Raw genomic sequence first — 24,024 nt, 5'->3', positions numbered from 1 at the left:
ATTGTCTTTTGACATGTTAATTTAGTTCTCAGACGTCTGTACTAATTCCAAAATGTAAAAACATTACATTTGAGCCATTGTTGCAAGCAGTCTCCTCATGAAGCTCAGTTATTTAACAAAAATAGGTCTTAAAGACTTCACTGAAGACAACAGGACGTACATCTGACGTTCATAGCAGAAAACATGCTGCTTTGATCAGATATATAGCTTAATGCATTTGAACTTGTAATTGTTTGCAGAACTGGCATGGATCCTTGCACGGTAAGGTTTGTCTCACCGCCAAGATATTTCATACGCATCTTTTGACAACGACTTGCAAAGCATTAATGGTGAGGGTTTTGTGCACAATTACTCTGTGGCGCACATTTTAAGACTTAAGTAAGGCAAGTAAGGAAGGTTTTTTCATTCTTATATGCTTTTATCCAACAAATGAAACAACCAGGGCGCGTTTCCCAAAACCATAGCAATTTCCCATTGCCAACCAACTAAGCTATTAACAGGTTAGCAATGGTTTTGGGAAACGCACCCCAGATCAATTAACATTAGATTTTCTAACTAAATCTAAATTTCGTCAGTTTTACCTGGCAAACCTTTAATCTTGCACTAATATACATCAACAGGGTATTTCTAAATTGACAATAATGCCACATTAACTTGATTCATGCCTTCAAAGTTCAACATCTGGCCCTCTACTCCAGTCAGCTACCCCGATATTGATACAAAAATATGGACTTTGGTGTGCATATGCTACGCATTGGGTAGGTTTAGTGATGTGGGGTAGATGCATATCATATGTACGCGAAACCTGCGTATCACATGGAAAACAACAAATTTCTTATCATATGCACGCGAAAACTGGATATTATATGCATGCAAAACACAAGCGTATCATATGCACGCCAAAGTCCATTTTTGTGTATCAATACCACGAGTTTTCGTTTTATTATATAACAATTTCTGCAGACTAGACCAGCCTATGGAAAGAAACTGTTAATTATTCAACAGTCTTGAACTTTAGAGAGGGAGAGAGAAAGAGAGAAAACATAATTAGCTAACTCCCCTCTCCTCTCCACACCAGACACACACCACAGAGACGGCTTGGCAGTAAAACTTTACAGCAATGGAGTCTGTTGGTCGTCATGGCTGCAGTTATATGAGTTTGACCGAGGATCCTCTCACCATTTGGAAGGGGCCAGCGACTCTGTTTGTGATTATAGAACTGGAATGTGTAGAATATAGGAAAACTCGATCAGGGTTCCCTTTCTTTCTGGCTATTTGTAAGTGAAAACGAGTCGAGGAAGAAAGGACCACGGTGTCTTGGATGTTTCTTAAAAAGCGTTAGGCATGTCAGTCAGAAAATGTTAGATAGTTTTAGTGCAGCATGCCAGACAAAAATAAACAGTCGCTTGAGACAGGTGATGTCAAAGTCAAATCTTTACTAAGCAGTCATTCGTGGGATGTCGAAGGCCAAAGGCCTCTTCGCGCCGAAGCTATTTGGATCTATGAAAACTTATTCAGTTATTCCAGTTTTCATTTCCAGTTGTGAAAGAGGGTCGGCAGGAGAACAATGTAAGTGTATGTTACAATCATACATGCATTAATTAGTAAATTGTTTATTTATCACCAAATGGGGTATCCAAGTAATCCAGTGACTAAGATTGTGAGCATCCTGTACCCTTTTAACTAAATACAATTGGCAATGAAATATATGACGATATGTTGAGACAAATGTTTATTGTATCCTATTCATCGTCGATTTTAAACTTCTTTTTTTTAAGATTTGTCCTAAAATTTTTGCACTTGAGCAATCACACAAAACAGTATTGCTTCCCATTCTCGGGAAATAAGGATAGCAAAATATTGTGGTATGTAAGATAAAAATACCTAATTTACAATATATTTGCTTTAGAGAATGTTACTCATTTATTTTGATTTTAAAAGCTGGACATTGAGCGCGCACTACAATTGGAAGAAAAACGGCTTTCGCCCATCCAGAAACTATAATGAAATTGTATTTTATTTTAAGTCTAATATCTAGTGGATTATGTCATAAGCAAAAAGTTAATTTGGTCACAAAAATCCAATCCTGCAGTTGATAAAATCGTGCTGATAAAAGCTGCTATGAAATGCACAATTTGTGCATTAGAGGCCGATAAATTCGTTTTTTCCACATTTGTGGATTTGTTACGTAATCGTATTCATGATGCGTTATAATAATTGTTTGTTGTGTGTCAACATTATTTTACCGTCTACAGCAACATAGGAGAAAGTTTTCAGTGTCTTTTCAGTGTCTTGTAATCTTTCAATTTTTATATATATATATAAATTGATTGTGATTGTGAGATATATATATATATCACAATCATTAATTTTACATCGTTTAGAATCTAGACAAATGGTTGTGAGGATAAACCCATTTAAAAAAAAAAACATTTTATTGAAGATGTAGTTTTACTACACCGTTAAAATATTTTGTGCTCTCACTGAAGCTTGTTTTCTGAAACAAAACATAGACATTACATACTAAACATATTTATTAATATTACATATTTGACCAAAACAAAATTTGACCTACAAAGTTTGCTATTTTACTAGAATCTGTTATGTTTTTCTAATATAAAATATAGCCTAAATTAATTTGTCAAAAAAAATATATATATATATAATAAAGCATTGTGCTATTGCTGCAGAATCTATAATAAAAATAAAAACTATGTTTATTGTAGTTATAATAAAATAGCGGGTGCGAATAAATTCAGTTTATATTAGCCAACTGTGAATATATACATGGGGTCCATTTAAATATTCGTGTTGCCAATTTTAGACTCTTATCATAAGTGTTTTCTTTTTTTTATTTACTTTTAATGTCAGAAATTACAATTAGTTCTTTTTTTTAATATATTTTGTAACAATATCAATTGCGCAAAAAACCCAGTGTAACATGCATGCTGACCTAATAAATAAAGACATTGCTAAATTAGTTTAGTTCACCTTGACTATATATATATATATTTAAATCTTCAAATCTTCAAGATTAATACGATTGTCTTCTTGGCTTCCAAACATCCCAAATAAAATGGTATAGTCTTGACTTTAAAAAAGGTGAAATCCCAATGTTCTGGGATGGAAGCTTGATGAAGCACTTGAAGTAAGCAGTTCTGCAAGGGGAGGAGCTTGCCCGTGAACCCCAGTCTCTATTGAGCTGGCATGCAGCAGAAGGAGACGTACGTGCGCCATATTCGTTCAAAAGCCAATAGTAAGGGACACTGTTGCATTGGCCCAAAATATGCTCCAGCAATGTCATGCTCCGAAAAATTCTCTGCGGTGAAAAATCACACTGTCTGAGGGGAAATCTTTCGATAGTCCGATAGTCCAGGTCTAAAGGATCCTCTGCGTGAGACGTACGGAGGCTCACGTCCTAATCTGGACTGCCAGATCCAAAATAGCGGGACCAACCCAGTGTATGCGCTTCAGACAGTAACACAGACTCAGATATCCCTGGTTGAGTAAGCCATGGCTCTGCCGAGTCACCAGTTTCTCCATGGAGTTGTGAACTGGGATGGAGAGCACTTGAGTCCCGTCCAGGTTCCTCATGGCAGCGCGTGCCTCATCAGCTCTTCAAATCGAAAAGAGGAACCCTTCTATTTTTCTGTGGACCCGACAGGGCAAGCCAGTCTCGGCATCTCCGCCTTCAGGAGATTGATGACAGATATGGGCTCTCTGAACGGTACTGAAGACCATCGTCCAGAAGCTTCTATTTACTCCAGACACAAACTCCTATCACTCAATACCGACACGGATCCAGAGAGCCCGTCGCACTCTTCCCACTCAGACTCCCAACAGTTGCACAGTCTGTCTTTCTCCGCGCCTTCCTGTTCAGAAACGGACAGTAAACCCGAAACGCATTGTTTAACGCTGGAAAGCACTAAATACCCAAGCCAGTGGAGTGGAAGCAGAACCAACGGGAGCATCATTACCACACTGAGCATCAGTCAGAGAAGCAGAGACGACACAGAGCCAAACACTCTCCAGACAGACGAGAAAACTCACAGAGAGAGGACGCAAGGTGGGTAAACAAGGTTAAAAGAGAAAGCAGCGTTTAAAGCAAGCCCATCGAAGAACAAGACAAGATTTTATTTGATTTTTTCCCTCTCCGAAAGCTGTTGAAGGGTGTAGCCACTGAGACAAGAGAGCCAGGGCTTGAAAATGAATTTATTGCACCGAATTGCCCCAGACAGACTAAATTGCACGTCGTTTCTCAGAACATCAAAACAGCGGAAGGATCCATTGTGAACTGGAAACCTTAGTGTGGGCCAGGTGTGACATTGCTTTAGGACACTTTTTATTGATGCATAACGAAGAGACTCACTTCTGGATTTATTTAGTATATAATTGCTGAAAGTGTGTGTAGAGTAGGCCTAGCCTATATTAAGGATAGGCCTATGTAAACCTAAACTATTGTCAGCAGATTGTGAACAGCACGGAAATATAACTACTATTATTTTTTATACCAATAGCTACATGCGTTTTAAGGACTCTGTTAATCGTGGGAGAGGCCTACAATTTCTAAAAGGTGTATGTGTATAGCGTAGGCTATATTCACTTGTTATGAAGGCCTATTTTATTTGTTTGGCCCGAAATGCAATATTTTAAGATATTTTTATGATGCAAAACCTTTAACAAAAAATTTAAGAAAGAACGAGTGAAGTTATCATACATTAGAAAACTTTAAAGGTGACAAGTATGCTATGACTTTTCAACCTCTGGAATGTGAGTGGCAATACATTATTATTATTTTTTATTATTAACATTTTCTTAGGATTCGTCTATTTTATGAACCAGTTATTTGCAAAATATAAATGATTCAAGTCGGTTTAGTTAAGAGAATATTTGCAACAAATGAACTACAAAATGTTTGTGTAGTTCATATCCTGCATCGTTCTCTCCCTTTCTCCTCATTTGTTTTTTTCCCTTTCTCCCCCTCTCACTGACCACAGTGTGTAGTCTGTGCTGACATTATTTCCTGTCATAAAATGTCGGCCACAGCCAGGTAATGGCCGCGAGAGTCAAGCTCAGTGGCTGTTTGCTCACTGTGAAGGGCGACTGTATATAATAGCCGTGTCTCTCTTTCTCTTTTTATCTGAAGACGTGACTTTAGAAAACGCTGCAAACGGCTGGCTTTGGGCGAAAGCAGGGAGGAAGAAGCGATGTCCTTACAGCAAACACCAAATCTTAGAGCTGGAAAAAGAATTCCTATTCAACATGTACCTGACTCGCGAGCGCCGCCTGGAGATCAGCCGGAGCATACATCTCACCGACCGCCAGGTTAAGATTTGGTTTCAGAATCGCAGGATGAAACTGAAAAGAATGACTCAAGAGCACCAGACAAGGGACCCTTGCACAAATTTCACTGTCTAGTTTGTTTTGTAAGACGGTTAAAAAGAGCGAGCTCAGCGCACAAATCACTGCTGTTATCAGCAGTTGCGAGTGGATTGATGCAACTGCTTCTTCTGATGGAATAACGAGAGGAAGCGATCAGTCACATCTTACCACGGTGTTTCACAATATGTGCTCTGTAAGGAAAGTGTAAGAGAGATCAATTTAAAACCACGCATGAAGATGAACAGAAAAATGTAATGAAATAAGAAGACAAGTCTTTTGCTATTTGATGCAAGCTTGTCATATTTACACAGGCCCATGAACACTGTTTATTGATGTCTTTTTTTTATTTATTTATTTTTATACAGGTTATGAGTTTAAAAAAGCGTTTCTTTGTTTTTATTTCATTTTTTAGACAGGGCATTTGATATTTTAGGTAGGCTGAATATTCGCGGACACTCCCGAGTAAAGAAATAAATAAAGTCCTAAAAGGAAATCCATTATCAGAGGAGTTACATCAATCAAAGGTACTGTTGTTTTGTTTCAAATGTTGTTTGTTGTCTCGTTATATTGGTTCGAGTGAAAAGGCACAGATTTTCTTCTTATGCTGAAGCATGGTCGAATGTATAACTTAAACTATTATTCTTAAAAATTCTGTTTTGAAAAGCCGTGCATCATGAAATAAAATTTTGCACTACGTGACCATAAAACGTTTAGTTTATGTATTAATTATATATGGTGGTCACTTTGAAAATTACTTTGTCTCCAGTGCTGTAATTTAGTATTGCGACAACGCATTCTGAAAACTAAGTAGAGCTATAAAGGTAAAATTTAAAGGTGTAATACAAGCTTTACATTCTAAATTAGGCCTACTTTTTTATTTTTATTTTATAGAATTCAAGAATTCAACTCATGACACCATATAGCTTGGGGAGACAAATAATCTGGCATGAAGCTTTCTTTAATCTTATAATTAAAGGAGAAGGCATTTGTCAATTGTATCAATTACAAAACTTTAATTATTAGCAGATTGTGAACAAATTATTTTATTATTAGATATATTAACAGATTTTGGCTACTTGATTTTGGGTGTAGAATAGATTGTATAAGAAAAATATATTTGAGTTTAATTTGAGCAAAACCTTTTGAAATTCAGTTTGATTGATACGACGATGTGGAGTCGTTATTTTAACAATAAATTCAAAATAAAATAAAATATATTATTACTTTTTTTATTCATTTTATTTTGGCTATCTAATTTTACCCAGACATATATCAAAAAAACATATAGCGTAAGTGCATCACAAATTATACTATCTTTTGGATCAATTTCTTGTACATTCAAAATGGAGCTCCGATTTTAATTTTATAAATTAAGGTGAAGTTATATTTAACCATCTGGATTCATTTTACGTCCTGCTTTCGTTTGCATTATCTCAAATATCTCATGGTTGCATTAATAGACCTATATTTGAATGGCCGAAAAATATTTTGAGCGTAGTTGGGTTGAGAATAGGCTACTTTTTAAATATGTGCACTAAGAAGTGTTAACCGGATATAATGGTAAAGGTATGTGAACTTTACATATGGATGTTTGAAACATTGTTATTTTGAATTGTGAAGGACGTTTATTATTACATTTGTATTGTGTTATGAGATGTGCTATATTTTTGTACGTTTCAATTAAGTGAAGATAAAATGTATCAGTTGTTTGCTTTTGTTCAATTCTGTCCGAGAGTTTTCGGTGCGTAAGAAATATTTCTGAACATATGCTGATGTTGCTTGACTTAATACAGTTCCTCTTCTTTTGTCTAAGCCAGTCTTTGCTTTGGTGAACCGCCATGTTAAGAAGGGACAATCCCCAACGTCATTGGCCAGGCAGGGGCCTCTTTTTATAACAGGGGGCAATAGACCCTTTTACTGCCGACAGTCTGGAGAGAACCGGATATGCTTGTGAACTTAAATTACTTTATTTCAAACAGTTCTCGCTATCTCCTTTCCCCACAGTGGGTCAGAAATGTTCCAGTCGATATCTCGAGATTTTAGCTCTAGTGCACTGTAATACGGGTCCTCAGTCAAACGGTGCTCTCTGTTAGAGGACATAGCACTGAAATATGAGTGCTCATCTGGTTCACTACTTTTGGACGCTAGACTGCTGGCAGGCTTTCAGGTCTTGCCTTTGAACACTGAGAAGACCAAGCTGGTCTGTGATTTAGGTAGTTTCAAGTTGTTGGGCTGGACGTTTAATTTCACAGGAACCTGAAACTGCCTGAATTGCTCCAGTTAAACACAGCATCGTCCGTTCGACGTGGACTGAGGATACAGTGTCGACTTCATTGAAAATACGTGCTCAATAACATCTGAAGGAGCGTTTCTTACAGATCATGCTCATTATTGCAGCCATTACATCGCGCTGTTTCTTTCTTTGACATATTACTTGGCTACACTCAGTATCTGGTACACACACACACACACACACACACACACACACATATATATAGGCCTATATGTACATATACGTACATATATATATATATATATATATATATATATATATATATATATATATATATATATATATATATATATATATATATATATATATATATATATACGTATATATATATATATTTGTTTATGCTGAACACATGACTACGAACAGTATAAATCTTTTCACCCAAAACACGTTTCTTCGATAATTTCCCCTCCATTTTCACAAAGGCCTGTCTTTATTCCGCGCTAGTGAGTCCTAGAGCATTTTAAAACCCATTTTTTGTTTAAAAAAAATCCAACATAATGCCTCAATTATATATTAAATTATTATAGAAATATCTAAATGCTTTAGTTTTAGGACATTCAATGTAAATCAATTGTGATCACCTGTACATTTTTGCCTACTATATTATACAAACAGAAATTGTTCATATTATCATAAAAAAATATTACAACAAACACCAGATCTCTGAAAAAACGTCGTTTCTTTTGATCTCATCCGTTGTAGTTGGTTTAATTGTGTACTGTGCACTGAGCGACTGCTTTCTCTCTTGTTTAACTTGTGTGTGTGTGTGTTCGCATATTTTTAGCCTCACACTGAAATATAAAAAAATGGCAAAAGTTTTATCGATAAAATTCCACAATTAATGGCAAATCCACAACATAATTTCTGTCATAAATGCTTTATAATGTGATAAATTTGATTAACTGTGATATTTTTCTAAGATAATTCATTAGAGCAGTAGGAAAAAAAAAATATGTATAAAACTTAAAACTGCATTTGTTGATTATTTAAAATAATAACAATATTCGGACAATCAGTCAATATGCATTGCTGAAATCATTCGTATACCAGCAAAAACTATTACCAAATTGTAGTTTTAGAAAGTTTTATCCATAAGAATAAGGTTATGCATTGCTTGCAATATGAAAAATGTCCTACACAAATGCTTGCAACATGTGAATTATGATTACAACTATCTATTACTAGACCATACAAGAAACTCTCCATATTGAAGGTGAGAGGTGCAGTTTAACCTTCCAGTGAAGGTCCACTCTTCTACACTGCATTAAACGAGAGTTACAAACAGTTATGAAACGGTGCTGATATTAAGGTATCCTAAACTTTGCCTTGAAGAGTTTTGACAGCAGAGCACATACACATCTTTGTTGTTGATGCTTTTTGAGTAAGTCTATTTGTAATTGTATGACAAAATAACGGAACCTAACCTTATAACGATATTCAAAATAGTCCAAAATTACGTTATTCTTGTTATTTATTTGATACGTGTGCTGAGATGCTTCATTGTGATTAATACTTGTTTGAATTTAATTTTATTTGCTTACAAGAGGTGTTGATTCTTTATTAACAGGAATATGTAGTAGTAATAATAATAATAATAATAATAATAATAATAATAATAATAATAATAATAATAATAATAATAATAATAAATAGTGGTCACATACTGCAAACATTAGCCAGCTTCTCTAAACAAAGGTTTCACTACTAAAATAAATGCTTAGCTAAGGCGTGACGGTATGCCTCCTTTTTTTAAGACTATCACGTCATACATTTGACTAGCTTCATAGCCTTTATGTTCCGCTATGCTCTTATTCATAGTAGAAATATGATCCAAATCGATTACAGTGGAGGATTAAAGTGTAGCTTTCAATACACATTTTTGGATTATCTTCTCTTTTCTCTGTGTAGTACCAACATAAGGCACTCGAGGCAGATATATTTTAATTCATAACGTGAAGTAACGCACAGACCACGGGTTGATTTTTACAGGGTGTTGTTAAATGCCTTTTAAAATGGCTAGGTTGTGATTTAAGCATGTAGCCTCTTCCTGGTGTAATTAACAATTTAGAGGTTTTAGAGATTATGTTGCACAACTTATTGCACAAATGTATCTTATTATGAAACGTGCACTGTTTACGCATGGTTACGAGTGTAGTTGATCAAATTAGCACGAAGCTATATGGGCTGTCTGAAGTCACAATGAATGAAGACGGTAATAGTTGCATTATCTATCTTTTTACAGTTAACTCCACAGTACCTGTACTTTTTTTGTGTGTAGAAAAAATGATTTGCCACCTTTATATAGCTGAGGCACAATAGCATCACAGGCTCGATTTATTCTTGTATGTTAAGCAGCAACTATTTATTGGGCACGGCCAACACACAGCAAGCGCTGAAATCACAGACATATTGTATAACACTGATGGTCCAAGACATTCACCACAGACAGTGGAATCCTTTCTGAAACATTTGACTTTTTGCATGCGTAATTCTGAATATCTGTTGCAAAATGTTACAGAAAGAGTATAATTGACTGGTGTGTATTTAAATAAAGTAATAAAATAGAAGAAAAAAATAATCTTATTTTTTGTGTGTGTGAAATGAGCGACTGGATTGAACACATACAGTGCAGTCGTCCACGGTCCTCGCCACAGGCAGTATATCAGGCCTATAAAAATCAAAGCTGCCTGATGTAGTATTTTATAATAGTATTAAACGACCAAAAAAGTTCATGTAGTTTCTTCTATAAATACAAGAGGATTGTCGCACGGTGGTGTTTAATGCCCTCGTTAAGGAAAATGACTGTTAATTTCCCAATAAACCTGTTCATTATCTCAACGTACTCCTATTACCCCACGAAGGAAGAGGTTTGCCTCCTCGGAGGTTTAAACACGTGGGGGTATAACAACAGTTTAGGGAGAAAAAAAATCGGTTGAGTAAACTTTATATGCAGACGTCACTTGGTTTTTGTGATACCTTTCAAAGTCCTGTTAAAGATCTCCATAAATTGCCTTTATTAAATAGTTATTGTCAACCTCCCATTCAGGACTCTTATACTGTACAGATCACGATATAATGCCACATCAGTTAATAGACGAAAATGTTCTCTCACTTATTATTGTGGGTCACTGCCCTGCATATACTGCCCCTTAATATAATGTCAAAACCTTTCATAATTTAAGTTGACATTTTCCCGACTGCTTGTAGATATCTGAAGAGATATATGGACACATTCCCATTTTGCATATTGCATAAACAAGACAATTTATTTAGATGGGAAATATAGAGAGCGCAAGAGGAGGAGAGCTCCTTACAGCCTCTTGGCGGATTGATTTACACCCCATTGACGCTTTATCAGGCTCGCGAAAAAAGTCTGACCAATCACTTCGCTCGGAGCGCACGCCACAGCAGCCCGGCTCTATTTCGTTGGCGAGTGAGTAGAGAGGAGTACCGTGAAGAGGGGAGTAAAGCACATTTCTATTGTACATGTTTTCCCTTTAATGAACAGTACGTTATATAATGTCCGAGAATGTCCATTTCTGGAACTCTAAGCAACTACTATGTCGATTCTATTATAAGTCATGAAGGAGAAGATCCGAACGCGTCCCGCTTCTCCAATGTACAGTACTCCAGTGCTAGACAACCGGGACCCGGCGAGCATCCCGAGTTCCCCTCTTGTAGCTTCCAGCCCAAGCCTCCAGTGTTCAGTTCGTCGTGGAGTCCATTCAGTTCCCACGCGTCCAGTGGCTTACCAGCGGTCTACCATCCGTACATACCGACGCAGCCAGTGCCTTCAACGGATACTCGATACCTCCGCACATGGCTCGACTGCGCTCCGAGAGCAGAACCTCTGCCCGGTCAGGGACAGGTCAAGATGGAGCCGCTCCTGGGACATCTCGGGGAACCACCGAAACTAGTCGGGCAGCATGAGTACATCTTGGAGTCTTCTACAGCACGGGAGATGAATTCTGCTCACAGCGCTGGGTTTGAAGACAATAAGGACATATGCGAAGCCAGCGAGGACAAAGAGGGACCGGATCAAAGTAAGTTATAAACCTAGGAAGTGAACACTCTGTAAAGCGTTTAATGCTGTCATAAAACTAGAACAAAGCAACGGAGAGCAGCAGATACCTCACGCAGCCAAGTATGATCATGTAACATTCTCCAGTCTTGGCTAGCATGTAAGGTTTTTAATCCGAGTATGTGTATATACCCAAATATGTATGATTTAGCCATGCTATGCTCGTAGCATTGCTGACGACTGTTTTGCACTGCCCATTTGAAGTAACGTAGATTCACACGTTAATAAAACATGCTTTTATTTCCCCAAATCATGTTATTTGCGTTTATTACATTCTTTAGTAACTTTTAGTAGCCTAGACTCTTTTTTTCTTTCTGTCACTGTTAGAGACCCTTATTTGCGCGTCAGTGCACTTTAGTGCACTAGCCAGTTTGAGGTCGGCAGTAAACAGCTTTTTGTGCAATGACTCCCCAAATTGTCTCTTAGGTATACTAAATAGTGCAAATGTTGGTCTTATGTTTAGTAGCAAAACTGGTTATCAAAAACATTATAACGTTTATTCGCTTTTCATCTGCATCTCTAATTTATTTATCTTATTCTATTTATGCGAACATATTATTGACTATTTCCCAGAAGTGAAGGTATAGTTTGAAAACCACAAAATAATTGTAATATTACATAAATATGTTTTTAATGATAAATCTGTATGTTTTCCCCTGATCTTGCCTGTTCTTGAGCACCCTCAAGAGTGGGTTTGAGCCGGTGCAGGGTAGCTATAATCCACATAATTTCAGCTCATAGCCGTAAAATTGTTTATTGCTAACGTATTCCAACAAGTTCAAAAAAGCAGCTAAAATCTTAGGGATTTGTTCAACGGTCGTTTTCGATTTTGTCGCAATGAATTTGAAAAGGCCATTGATTTTAATCCGTGAAATAGTCAGCAGCACTGCGTACTAATGGAATTGTGTGCGACAGAAATCCCCAATGTGCTACCCCGGGCGGCAGTCCAGAATAAACTGTAGGCAAAGGCAATGATGTTGTTGGGAGTTAACAACACGTCCCGCTTTGTGCTCATGGCTGCCCATGAGAAGGAAAAAGTTATAGGTCTCAAGTCTATTAAGTTATCAGAGGAGCCAACATCCCCATTAATCGTACATGAGCTCTTTGGGATGTGTTGCGTTAAAACTAAATTATCAGAGTAAAATACGATTCAGTCCAAACATACGTTTATGCAATAATAAGCGTCCTAAGCTCAGAAGTCCATTGTCTTTGTCACAAGGTAGATGTGTCCGTGAGGCCTGTACTTGACATGACAAGCGCATTAATAATTTTAGATGCGTGTATCTCATTCCATCACTATAAAAATACAACTGCGATTTGGGATAGCCTATCTTAGAAACCAGATGTACAACTGAAGAGTATGTCTTGAGGCAGAAGCGATGGAGTTGCACGCATAGAAGGGAAACAACTATAAAAACGTGGCCTTTTCTAACCTACTAGCAAGCCCCTGAAAAGTGAAGTAATGTTGAACGTTTTCCATGCAAATACTTTAAGAGAGCACGAAGCACCACCATGATAGAATCGTTCCCTTGACGTCATTTAACCCACGCAGGTACAGAAGGTATGCACAGGTGACATCAGTTTCGTCATCACAGTGAATCTCGAGTCGCTGTAACATTCAGCTTCTCCGTGTGCATGTTAACAAAAGTCAGCACAACGGACATTTTTCAGCCTCCCATCTGCATTCCCGACCAAACCACTGAGGGAGAAGACGCCTCGTTAGAGATGCTCTTCCTCCGTAATTCATCCCACATTTCTCCCTAAAAAGGAGATAATCTCATGTCACATGTGACCTCATTTTACAGTGCATTCCAGTATGGTTAAACTCCCTGCAGAGTTCCAAATTAAACCTTTCTTTCCCCTCAGCCCTTTTCTTCTTATTATTTTTCTTCTCTTTAAAGAAAACTTTATATTATCCAGTGCTTGCACATTCTCCTTTTCAGGGAGATGAATGACATGAATTATCACAGGTGAATTTAGGTTGCCTCTTGTACAAAGTGGTGGTACACAGTTTAAGCATAGAACTGTATTACTGCGTCTCAAGTTAATACTTTAAAATTGCCTTGTTTTCATAAATCATAGCGTTGGTTTTCATGCATTTGTAAGTGATGGCGCCCTAAAGCACTTTGTTTTAATAATATTCATCGTCTTCGTTAAGGCTGTAACTTTGAGTGCATTTTGAAATGTGTTTCATGTTGGGATCTGTACTAATATTATGATCTACTCTTCTTGTTTTTGACTGTCATTTGCAGACGACCCATCTGCCAACTGGTTACACGCTCGATCATCCCGGAAGAAGCGATGTCCATACACGAAATATCAGACCTTGGAGCTAGAGAAGGAATTTCTGTTCAATATGTACCTCACCCGAGACCGGAGACACGAGGTAGCTCGCCTGCTGAACTTGACAGAGCGACAAGTCAAAATATGGTTCCAGAACAGAAGGATGAAAATGAAGAAAATGAATAAGGACCAGCCCAAAGAATAATAACGCAGACTGGTGCGAGGCGTTCAAGCCGTTTACAAAAAGTATTTTAAATCTGGAAGCTGATGCAAGAATGTGTTGCTGCGTCATAAAGAAAACGCACACGCGCATCCACACACCATTTTCCATATAGGACTGGACAGCGTTCAACATATAGAGAACAAGGAAGAAGTGAGATGATGCAGAGGAAGGGGAAAACGTCTTGCCATCTCTCTCTCTTCTTTTATTGCATTTTATGACTTGTGTGAAAGAAACACTTCACCAGGAAATAAACAGGTGATAAGGAACTGGTTTCAACAGGCTAAGAGCAGCTGAAATATTGTGCTTTTCATAAAGTTGATCTCTATAATTCTGCATTTTTCATCATTCCTTTCGTCATAGACGTGCTGATACAAAATGTATTTAACAAAACATACGCCTCATTCAATATACAAGGGAAGTTTTGCTTATCTGTAAAATAGGTTCACGTATTTGCTAAAGACGTGAGCTCACTTTTACAAAATTATTATTATTATTATTATTATTATTATTATAGCGGAATAAAGCCTTGTCTTGGTTGATTCAAATGTACTAATAGTAGTAGTAGTAGAAGTAGTAATAATAATAATTTCTAAATAATAATTTTCTTTATAGCTTCTATTATAGTTTCGTTCAATAATGTTTGTATAATTTGGGGACAAAATCAAGTATCAAACTGAAGTAATTAAACACGAATGAAATTAGTTTTTTTTACCTACTATTTTTTGTTCAGTTATCCCAAAATAATCATTTTGAAATTTAGAGTGCAGGTTCCGAGTGTATTTGCAGCGTGCCAGTAACCCTATAGAGTCAATTCGTGCTGAAATGTATAACAACCTTTAATACAGATTCGGTCGCAGTTGTTTACATAAATGTGCGCATGCCACGTATTGTGTAGTTTTCTTATGTATGTGTTATTGAAAAGTTAGTATTAATTCGAAGCTGTTTTATGTGCGGTCTAAGGATTGTTGTTTTAATTTATTGTAAAAACGTTAATAGGGGTTTTATTTCTTTTTAATTGAATGTTTTATATGTTGTAAAAAGAATTTCATAAGATAATTCATACTTGAATGAGCTGATCCACGTAACCTTTTATTTTGTTTACAGGTTCCATGTAGGCTATATGTCCAGAATCATGTCCGTTGTCAGTGATGTTTTGCTGTATTTGCTCGTTCATTCATATTGCTCTGCTGGATTAGAGATTTGTTTTTATGTTTTTGTGATTTGACTTTACGGAAATCGAGCGCCGCCACCTTCAGATGTCAATCACTCCATAAACTTTTCCCAATGTCTTTGACGCACGTCCAGTCACACACACACACACACACACACACACACACACACACACACACACACACACACACACACACACACACACACACACACACACACACACACACACACACACACACACACACACGCACGCATTTATTAAATTCTGTACATTTATTAAAATAAAAATAATTACAACACCAGACTTTAACTCGCAACGCAAGCTCTAAATAGATTTTGTACGCGACTGCTCTGTCTCTTTTTGTGTTATTGTTTTGTTGTATTGTTAATCTGTGCTATTGCACTGTTGATGCTGGACTCATTAAAGTTTACATGTAGACCACACACACAGGTATTGTCATTTCTATGGACAGAGCTAATAGGCAGGTTGGTGAAAGTAACCCAAATACAATATGATTTAAAATGTAATCTCTCTCTCTCTTTAAATGAGTGCACAGCCTGATGTATTACTGCAACAAAAGTCTCTCGGAATCAAAAAATTCATCATGTAATTAATATAAATATATTTGGCTGTGCATGATATGTCTTTGTGTCATCGATACTATCCGGACACATTGACTAATTGGTTAAATTAAACCCTGGCTGGTTTTTATATATGTAGGCTTATGTATGCAGCCTGTATTTATTTATTTATTTATTTAGCACGTCACCTCTTTCCCCGATTTGGCACAATAATTGCCCTTTATGTTTTTTGATTGTAAACCAGCCCAAACTTTATCTCGTTCTTTTGTGCTTCAGCGAAGGACATGCTGTAGTACTCTGCTTTAATGCTTACTGCATTTTATAATGAGAATCATATGTTGTAAATATGTTATCGGGCGCTCGAGCATTCATCTTGAATCGGAATGAAGAAACGTGCAGCTCACATGTGGAAAGAAGAATAACCATGACACATCTTTAATTTGGCTCTCTTCTTAACGTATTATTTGATTCCCTTACGATATTTGTGGTGTTATATTTGGCTATACCGCATCCTCCAGATGCAAGCTATGCATCAAGAGTCAAGAAGGATATTTTGCCTGCAGAGGCGATGCATGATAAATTATGCAAACTAAAAGGGATAAGGTGTAAATGTTTCAGGCTCTGAAGTTAGACTCTCAATAATGTAAGACGCGAGGCCCACTGTTAGCAGATGAAATGTGCACTGTCAAATGCAATGGTAAATATGGCCATTCACATGCAGTTTTATAGCAATAATAATAATAATAATAGCCTAATAATAAAATTAAGAATACAATGATTTGACTACAAATATAGACAGCCAATGTCCTACCCATTTTGCAATTGACGCAAATGCAAATAGACAGAAGACAGCTTAAAAAAGTTCTGCATTCAACAGATTGTAACAATTAAATATTTTTGAAGACATTGCCAGTTGTCCTGGCTCGCAGATGTGGGTGCGAAATCAGCCTTCGTCACATATTAATTCAGCATAAGTCTGCCTTGGTGATTCTAGGGCTGAGAAGATATTTTGGGTCCTGCCACACCATTAACGCCCTTTATTTTGGTGTTTTGAAAGGAAACAAACTGCAGAAAGGATGTACGCTCGATGTTCGAAGGAAATGGGAAGTCGACTGTCATAAAAAAAGAGAAAGAAATTCAATGTGGTGTGCCGCAATAAAATAATATGACTGTAATAAAACTTTATAGGGTATAAATTTGTGAAGGTTAAGAACTAAATGGCTGTAAAGCAAACACTCCGCGATAAAAAGAAAAATGGAAGAAAATGTGAAAAACGTTTCAGGATTCTAATAACTGTAAGGCAAAATGATTTGCGTAAACACTGTGTCTCTGTTGGGGGAGCCTGTTTTTTTCTTCCCCTTTCTCACATTTGTCGTTTATTGTGTACAGCGTTTGTTCTTTCATCGTCCAGATTCCTTACAGAGTAGGGGGTCGGGATGGGTGAGATCGGGACTTCCACACGAGAGCCCTGAGTCCAATTCAATCGACGCCCACCCTTTGTTCCATTTCCGAACGCACTACAGCTCTTATAGCGGGCCATAAACTGCCACAAAAAGGATTTCTGGCGAGACGTCTGCGATGACCAACGCTAATATGTTTACAGCCTTTTGGAGCGGGCTCCCCTTCGACATTTTGTGGATACACATCCGATTGTGCCATGGTGATACAAAGGCCGTTTGCTAAAGAAAAAATATTAAATTCCCTCAAAATCAAAACCACACATTACAGTAAATTTCACAACTATAGAGTTCAGTTTATTGTGTTTATAGCTGCTTTAATGGATAGTGCAAAAATACATTAAAAGTTATGGTCATGTCGTGGTGTGTAGTTTGGTGTTGTATAGAGTAATATAACTACCTACATCATCAGTGATGTGAATAATAATGAAATAAAGCTTTTGAATAAATAGAAATGTTAATATCTCTCTAATATATATGTATAAATAAATATATAATATATATATGAAAGAGATAGATATTAACATTTCTAGAATATTCTTATATATATTGTGTGGCCATAAGCTTAAAGCCTGTCAGTACTGTCAGTACTGACAACTAACAAAAGGAAAGTCCACATAATAATGATAATGATTGTATTATTGTAGTGATGCTAGTGATACAATAATGCACAAGAACCAAAATAGAACCCAAATAAAAAAGGGATGTAGCTATTTGTGCATGGAAATGTTATTTTGAGGCCTGAATATATCTATCTATCTATCTATCTATCTATCTATCTATCTATCTATCTATCTATCTATCTATCTATCTATCTATCTATCTATCGATCTATATATATATATATATATATATATAGCTATATATATATATATATATATATATATATATATATATATAATTTTTCTAACATTGTGTATGCAAATAAAAATAATTCGTGAAAGTCCGCTAGCATCAGCTATTAGTCAGTTGTTGTTGTAACTGTTGTTATTAATAGTAGTAACAGCATCAGTAGGTTTGGTAATGGTAGAGGTAAAAATATCCTATAGTTGTGCTGTAAAATAAATAAAATAAAATAAAAATTACATATCATGGACAGATGTAATTCTATTTTAGCCTCATTCTAGATGTTAAGCTCAATACTGTTAAACATATGAACAAAATACTAGTAAGACATAATAAAACAACTACTTACTTTCATTGCTTTTAATGGTTAACCTTACCGTTAGTGTTCCAACCCTACGCAGATTACTTTTCTAGATATGATTAAAAACACACAAGACTAGATCCTACAAGGGTCGGTTTTAAATTGATTTCTTGTTATAGAGAATGAAAAGAAGTAGGCTACTCAACATCATTGAATTTGCACTTACTGAGCTGTTAATTCGCTCATTCTGTTTTGATGTCCGTTGTTTATAGAACCATTAGCTTTTGAACTTCCGTCTCATTACGTCTGAATTTGCTCATGGAGTAACACACAATTGCCGCTTGATGGCAATGTTGTTCCATCAAAAAGTGACTGGCTGACCACCTTCCACCCCCAAACCGGAAACACTGGGGCCAAAACATTTGCGACATGTGCAGTGTTACACTTGACTAAAGTAAGGTTCATACAGTTTACCTCCGTTACAGTGGAGCTTTCGAAAAAGATGAAGCACATTAACTACAGAAGATTCTTAATCTATGTGATAAAGATCCTGAGAAACATCTTCTTTTGAATGTGTCTTTAAATGTTAAGGTAGGCCTCCTCAGACTTAGGATATAATGATTAATAATGTATTTTTGTAATTCTGTTTTAATCATTATTAAACGTTTTCAGTTCGGTTTTTTAAGTTATTAGAGCAATGTTAAAATAAATTAATTCAGTGCACTTTATTATTTGCTCTATTGTAGGCTATATGAGACTCACACATTTTTGATAATTCAATTATTGTTTCAAATGGTAATAGAATGATTATATGACGAAATAAGATTTAAAGTCACCACACAAAACTTGGGTAAGCAAATGTTTTATTCACATAAAAAACAACAACAACAACAACACAAAAATACATTATTTGATCACTGCTATTGCAGGGAAATTGTAGAAAAAAACCAACACAAACAAACAAAAACACACAACAATATGACGCTCTCTGACACCATACTTTTTATTATTAAATTCACTAACTATATACTCACATATTCATGTAATGTACAGTCAATTCACAGAAAATATCTACTGCAGAATGTCCGTCATGCTTAGATGCATTATATTTTACGATGTTCTAGGTTTTACTAGATCCGAATATTAAGCTTAACTGGTCAAACCAACGCTAGTCAAACGCAAGAAAAAATGCATACACATTGTGAACTCCTTGTGCTTGTTAAGAGAAAAACATTTAATACAAGCAGAGCAAGAATACCGCTTAAAGATTATTCCCCCTCATGTAGTGAACATAAAGCTTCAAGAGGATTCGTCACAATGAGGTGATGAATTTTGGAAAGACATTGCTTTCAAATCCTCGGCAGTAATTTATTATAGACTCAAATGAGTTGTAAAATGACAAGCAACGGCATTAGATCATATGTGTCAAAAGGATTAAAAAAATATAACTTTTTGTGCGTTAAACGAGCAGTTTTATTCAGTGTATAAGCTAAGCATATTTTAAAGTAAAAAGGGCAACATCTTAGATATTTAGAAAATATGGAAAGTTAGCTAAATAAATCTATAATAATTTTATAATTAGAGTTCCATTAGGAATCCAGAAACATTTTAAACTGCTACAAGCACGTAAAACATATGGTTTGTTTATTCATTAATTTTAAATAATTTCAGTGATATTTGCATTTTTAAAATTAGAATATATATCTTGCACGGTAGTCTACTTTTCCCCTTCTCGGATTTTCAAGGCAGTTATAACCGATTTACTCGTGCTAAACACAATGGCAGGCTGTATGGAAAACAAAAATGAAAATGACAATTAAAGGACTTAGTATTTCTGCATGGATAAAATCCGCATTTACCTGGAACCTAATAAAAACCTAACAGTTTTTGATGCACTACGTCAACAACAAACAGTAGGGGCGTTTATTACATCTTATATATTTTTAAACCATTTAAACCACATTTGCCATTACACCTGACGTGCGGGTCAATTTCAACATCCTCACATCTTTGTAACTATATTTATATAAATACAATTATCAGAATATTAAATATGACCACCTCGCTAATTTTCGACGCGGGCGCCATGCAAAGGATGATTTTGTAAGTTTAGGCGTGCTTATAAGGTTTATAGAATGTAAAACATTTAAACTGATGCCAATTAAATCGTGTACTTTTTTAAGATTGGCCGTCTTGACCCTGACATTTGAAAAAAAAAGGAGGCTAGACCTCATTAGAGATTTGGAAATTAACGACTAAATATGCATCACTTCAGATTGTCTGTGATGAAAAATAAATCTTTCAAAGGGGGTTTGGAGTGGAGAAGTTGAGTGGGGGGAGGAACAGAGGCTATGCACTTGATCTGATGCAAAGCGGCAGATTTCTCATTAACTTACCCGCTTGAACATATTAATGTGCATATTTCCCCCTCCTCTCTCTCCCTTGGCCCCCCTTCTCTCTCCTGCTCCCTCGCGCTCTCTCCCTCTCAGCTCTCTCTCTCTCTAACTCGCTTTCTCCTTTTCTCGTTTTCATTCTCTCACTCCCTTCTTATCAGAATCGCGCAGAGAGGTGTCCGTGTAGGGATGCGAAAAACCAATGGAATGAAGATCCGATAGAAGATGCAAAGGATGGTGAAAGCACACAGCAAAATATGAAACTGCTCATTTGCCGCCGAGTAAATCATAGAAAACTGGTTGGGAACTGGCACCCTTCACCGGAACTGTGATGCTGGAATTCTACAGTGGGAACATGCCTATATGGAAGCTTTAGACAAGTTGATTTAACAAAGGTATACAAACCCAAACCGTTCAGTTATTGGAAATCAAGGCTTGACTGCTGTATAGTTTGTTACCTCAGTAACTGTGAAACTGACAACTCTCTGAAGATTCTGCGCTGCATATAAAGACATTCAAACGCAAACTCTTCAACAAAATCAGCACCAACAACAACATCAAAAGATGAGCTCGTATTTCGTCAACTCTCTCTTCACTAAGTACAAAAGTGGAGACACTCTGCGGCCAAACTATTACGAGTGCGGATTTGCTCAGGACCTAGGGACGAGACCCACCGTCGTGTACGGTCCAGGCACCGGGGCCACTTTCCAGCATGCCCCTCAGATTCAGGAGTTTTATCACCACGGCGCATCCACGCTCTCCGCAGCTCCTTACCAGCAGAGTCCCTGCGCAGTAACTTGTCACGGCGAGCCGGGTAACTTCTACGGTTATGATGCTCTCCAGAGGCAAACGCTTTTCGGGGCTCAAGACGCCGACTTGGTTCAGTATAGCGATTGCAAGCTCGCCACGGGGGGCATCGGCGACGAGACGGACAACACAGAGCAGAGTCCGTCGCCCACACAGCTGTTCCCCTGGATGCGACCTCAAGGTGAGCCTCAGTAGACAGAATAGCCGGTCATCTCGCGTTGTGTGTTTCTGTATAAGTGACATAAACCAGGGTTAGCCACACGGGAAAAAAATCTCAGTACTATTTAGGTTTAGAATAGCATTTCCTGTGTGCTCGAGAGGAGGGGAGACAATAGCCGTTTTTATTGTTTTATGGTGTTCAGAACTTGTGAATCACTTTACAGTTTAATGACCCTGCCATAGAAACCCGGGAGAGTGGGAGAGAGGAAGAAGGGGGCGAGAGAAAAGCCCCTTCTCCTCTTGCTGTTTCCATGTGTGAGACTTTGCCCCACAGCTGATCTCTCACTTCTCTCACCCAGGTCAACGTTTTACTGCAGCCTTTAACGACTTACTGTGAGCCCTGGGTTTATTTCAGTACACAGTGGTCGTTTTACAATGATTATGCCAATTATGGCTATGCCTAATCCTTTGAAAATGTGAAATAGGCCTGGTATAGACTGCTTTTTGACGATTTACTGTGAGGTTAGTGTTGCTCATTATTGTCTATTAGTGTTGTGGTACATATATTAGCTTTTACATGAATTCCTGCGTTAGGCTGTGGGGAGTCTTCATGTAGGCTACAGTAAAAGCCTACCCATAAACTATAATGTATCGCGATTGTGTACTGTAGATGTTCATTTCGCATGGAAATTGCCTTTGTGCAATGTTGGTCCACAAATATATTCGAACTTGATTGATAAAATTAAGATTTGGCGCTTATTGTGAGCTCTGTTTAACATTTGTGAACTTGTTTATTGCCAGTAGCTGCCGGACGGAGGCGAGGCCGCCAGACCTACAGCCGCTATCAGACACTGGAGCTCGAGAAAGAGTTTCTCTTCAATCCCTACCTAACACGCAAGCGACGGATTGAAGTATCACACGCTTTGGGACTGACAGAACGACAGGTCAAAATCTGGTTTCAAAACCGTCGCATGAAATGGAAAAAGGAAAACAACAAGGACAAGTTTCCAAGCAGCAAGTCTGAACAAGAGCAGATCGAAAATGAGAAACGAGAGAAAGAACAGGCTTCCGGGACACAGTCAGCCGGCGAAGACTGCGACAAGGCAAAACAAATCTAGAGCGGATGCGCGCGCGTGGGTGTGTGTGTGTGTGTGTGTGTGTGTGTGTGTGAGAGAGAGAGAGTGTGTGTACGTGTGTCAGTCAATCAAGACGGCAAAGAATAAATAGGGAAAATAAAACATACAATGATGAAGAGAATAACAGTGTTTGCATGGAAGGTCTGTCTCACAGAGACATTTTAATCAAATTGAGTGGTTACATCTTTCACTCAAGGAAGAAACATAAAAATGACCTGGACTATATGACTATAAACTTAATGTGGTGACCACAGAACTTCAGGAAGACGAAGGACAAGAGGCATTTCTACTTTTTAACTGTTCTTCAGAGAGTATGATAGTGTTAAAGCTAGTCTCCTTTCTTTGTGAAATAATTATCGTGAAACTTAAGTTTCTATTGTTAGGATATTGTCATTAACAATTACCTTGGCAGCTGTATAGTTTTTAAGTTCAATGGTGCACTTTTAACTGTTCTCACTTATATGTTATGATGATGACGTAGAAATTAATGACTTCCAACAACATGAAACTGCCTATTTATGCCGTAGGATCTCTTTTTACACGTCTTTGGTTTCTTCTTAAATCGATGGTAATTTTTGTTGTCTTCCTTTCATGGGGCAAGCATGCGCACAGTGGATTATAAAAATGAATAAACAATAAAAAAGCTAATCAAATCGTTGTCGTTCACATTTACTGAAGAAGTTTATGAGATAATTATATGTTTTGTTGTCATACTTAACTATATATTCTAGTGTATAAAACTGGAGAGATCCGTCAGAAAATGGACACAATAAAGTCCCCAGCACCATGTGTCCTCTATAGGCAACGTCTGTCCTAATCAAACACACCTGAACAAGCTAATCAAGATCTTCAGGATTACTAGGGCTACAGACAAGTGAGGTTACCGGACAGCTTTTAGGTTACGAGAC

General features: G+C 37.1%; 3 protein-coding genes across 4 annotated transcripts; all 3 read left to right on the top strand.

Moving 5' to 3' along the window:
• The first annotated feature begins 1,575 nt into the window (after positions 1-1,575).
• LOC127946433 (homeobox protein Hox-B10a-like) lies at positions 1,576-7,877 on the top strand. The gene is made up of 2 exons (XM_052543007.1): positions 1,576-4,066; positions 5,147-7,877. The coding sequence occupies exons 1-2, from the start codon at positions 3,514-3,516 to the stop codon at positions 5,416-5,418; spliced, it is 825 nt and encodes a 274-aa protein (XP_052398967.1). The 5' UTR covers positions 1,576-3,513; the 3' UTR covers positions 5,419-7,877.
• Positions 7,878-11,120: 3,243 nt separating this feature from the next.
• On the top strand, positions 11,121-15,682 carry LOC127946425 (homeobox protein Hox-B9a). The gene is made up of 2 exons (XM_052542995.1): positions 11,121-11,721; positions 14,012-15,682. Exons 1-2 carry the CDS (start codon positions 11,208-11,210, stop codon positions 14,245-14,247), a joined length of 750 nt encoding a protein of 249 aa, XP_052398955.1. The 5' UTR covers positions 11,121-11,207; the 3' UTR covers positions 14,248-15,682.
• Positions 15,683-19,085: 3,403 nt separating this feature from the next.
• On the top strand, positions 19,086-23,757 carry LOC127946414 (homeobox protein Hox-B8a). Of its 2 annotated transcripts, XM_052542972.1 has the most exons (3): positions 19,086-19,212; positions 21,176-22,002; positions 22,782-23,757. In XM_052542972.1, exons 2-3 carry the CDS (start codon positions 21,579-21,581, stop codon positions 23,096-23,098), a joined length of 741 nt encoding a protein of 246 aa, XP_052398932.1. In that variant the 5' UTR covers positions 19,086-19,212; positions 21,176-21,578; the 3' UTR covers positions 23,099-23,757. The 2 variants fall into 2 exon arrangements, with proteins under 2 accessions (XP_052398932.1, XP_052398940.1); XM_052542980.1 differs by lacking the exon at positions 19,086-19,212 and having other exon boundaries at positions 19,561-22,002; positions 22,785-23,757.
• Positions 23,758-24,024: the final 267 nt, after the last annotated feature.

Source organism: Carassius gibelio, chromosome A3 (assembly GCF_023724105.1).
Source record: "Carassius gibelio isolate Cgi1373 ecotype wild population from Czech Republic chromosome A3, carGib1.2-hapl.c, whole genome shotgun sequence".
Lineage (NCBI taxonomy): Eukaryota > Metazoa > Chordata > Actinopteri > Cypriniformes > Cyprinidae > Carassius > Carassius gibelio.
This window is presented reverse-complemented; position numbering and strand designations above follow the sequence as displayed.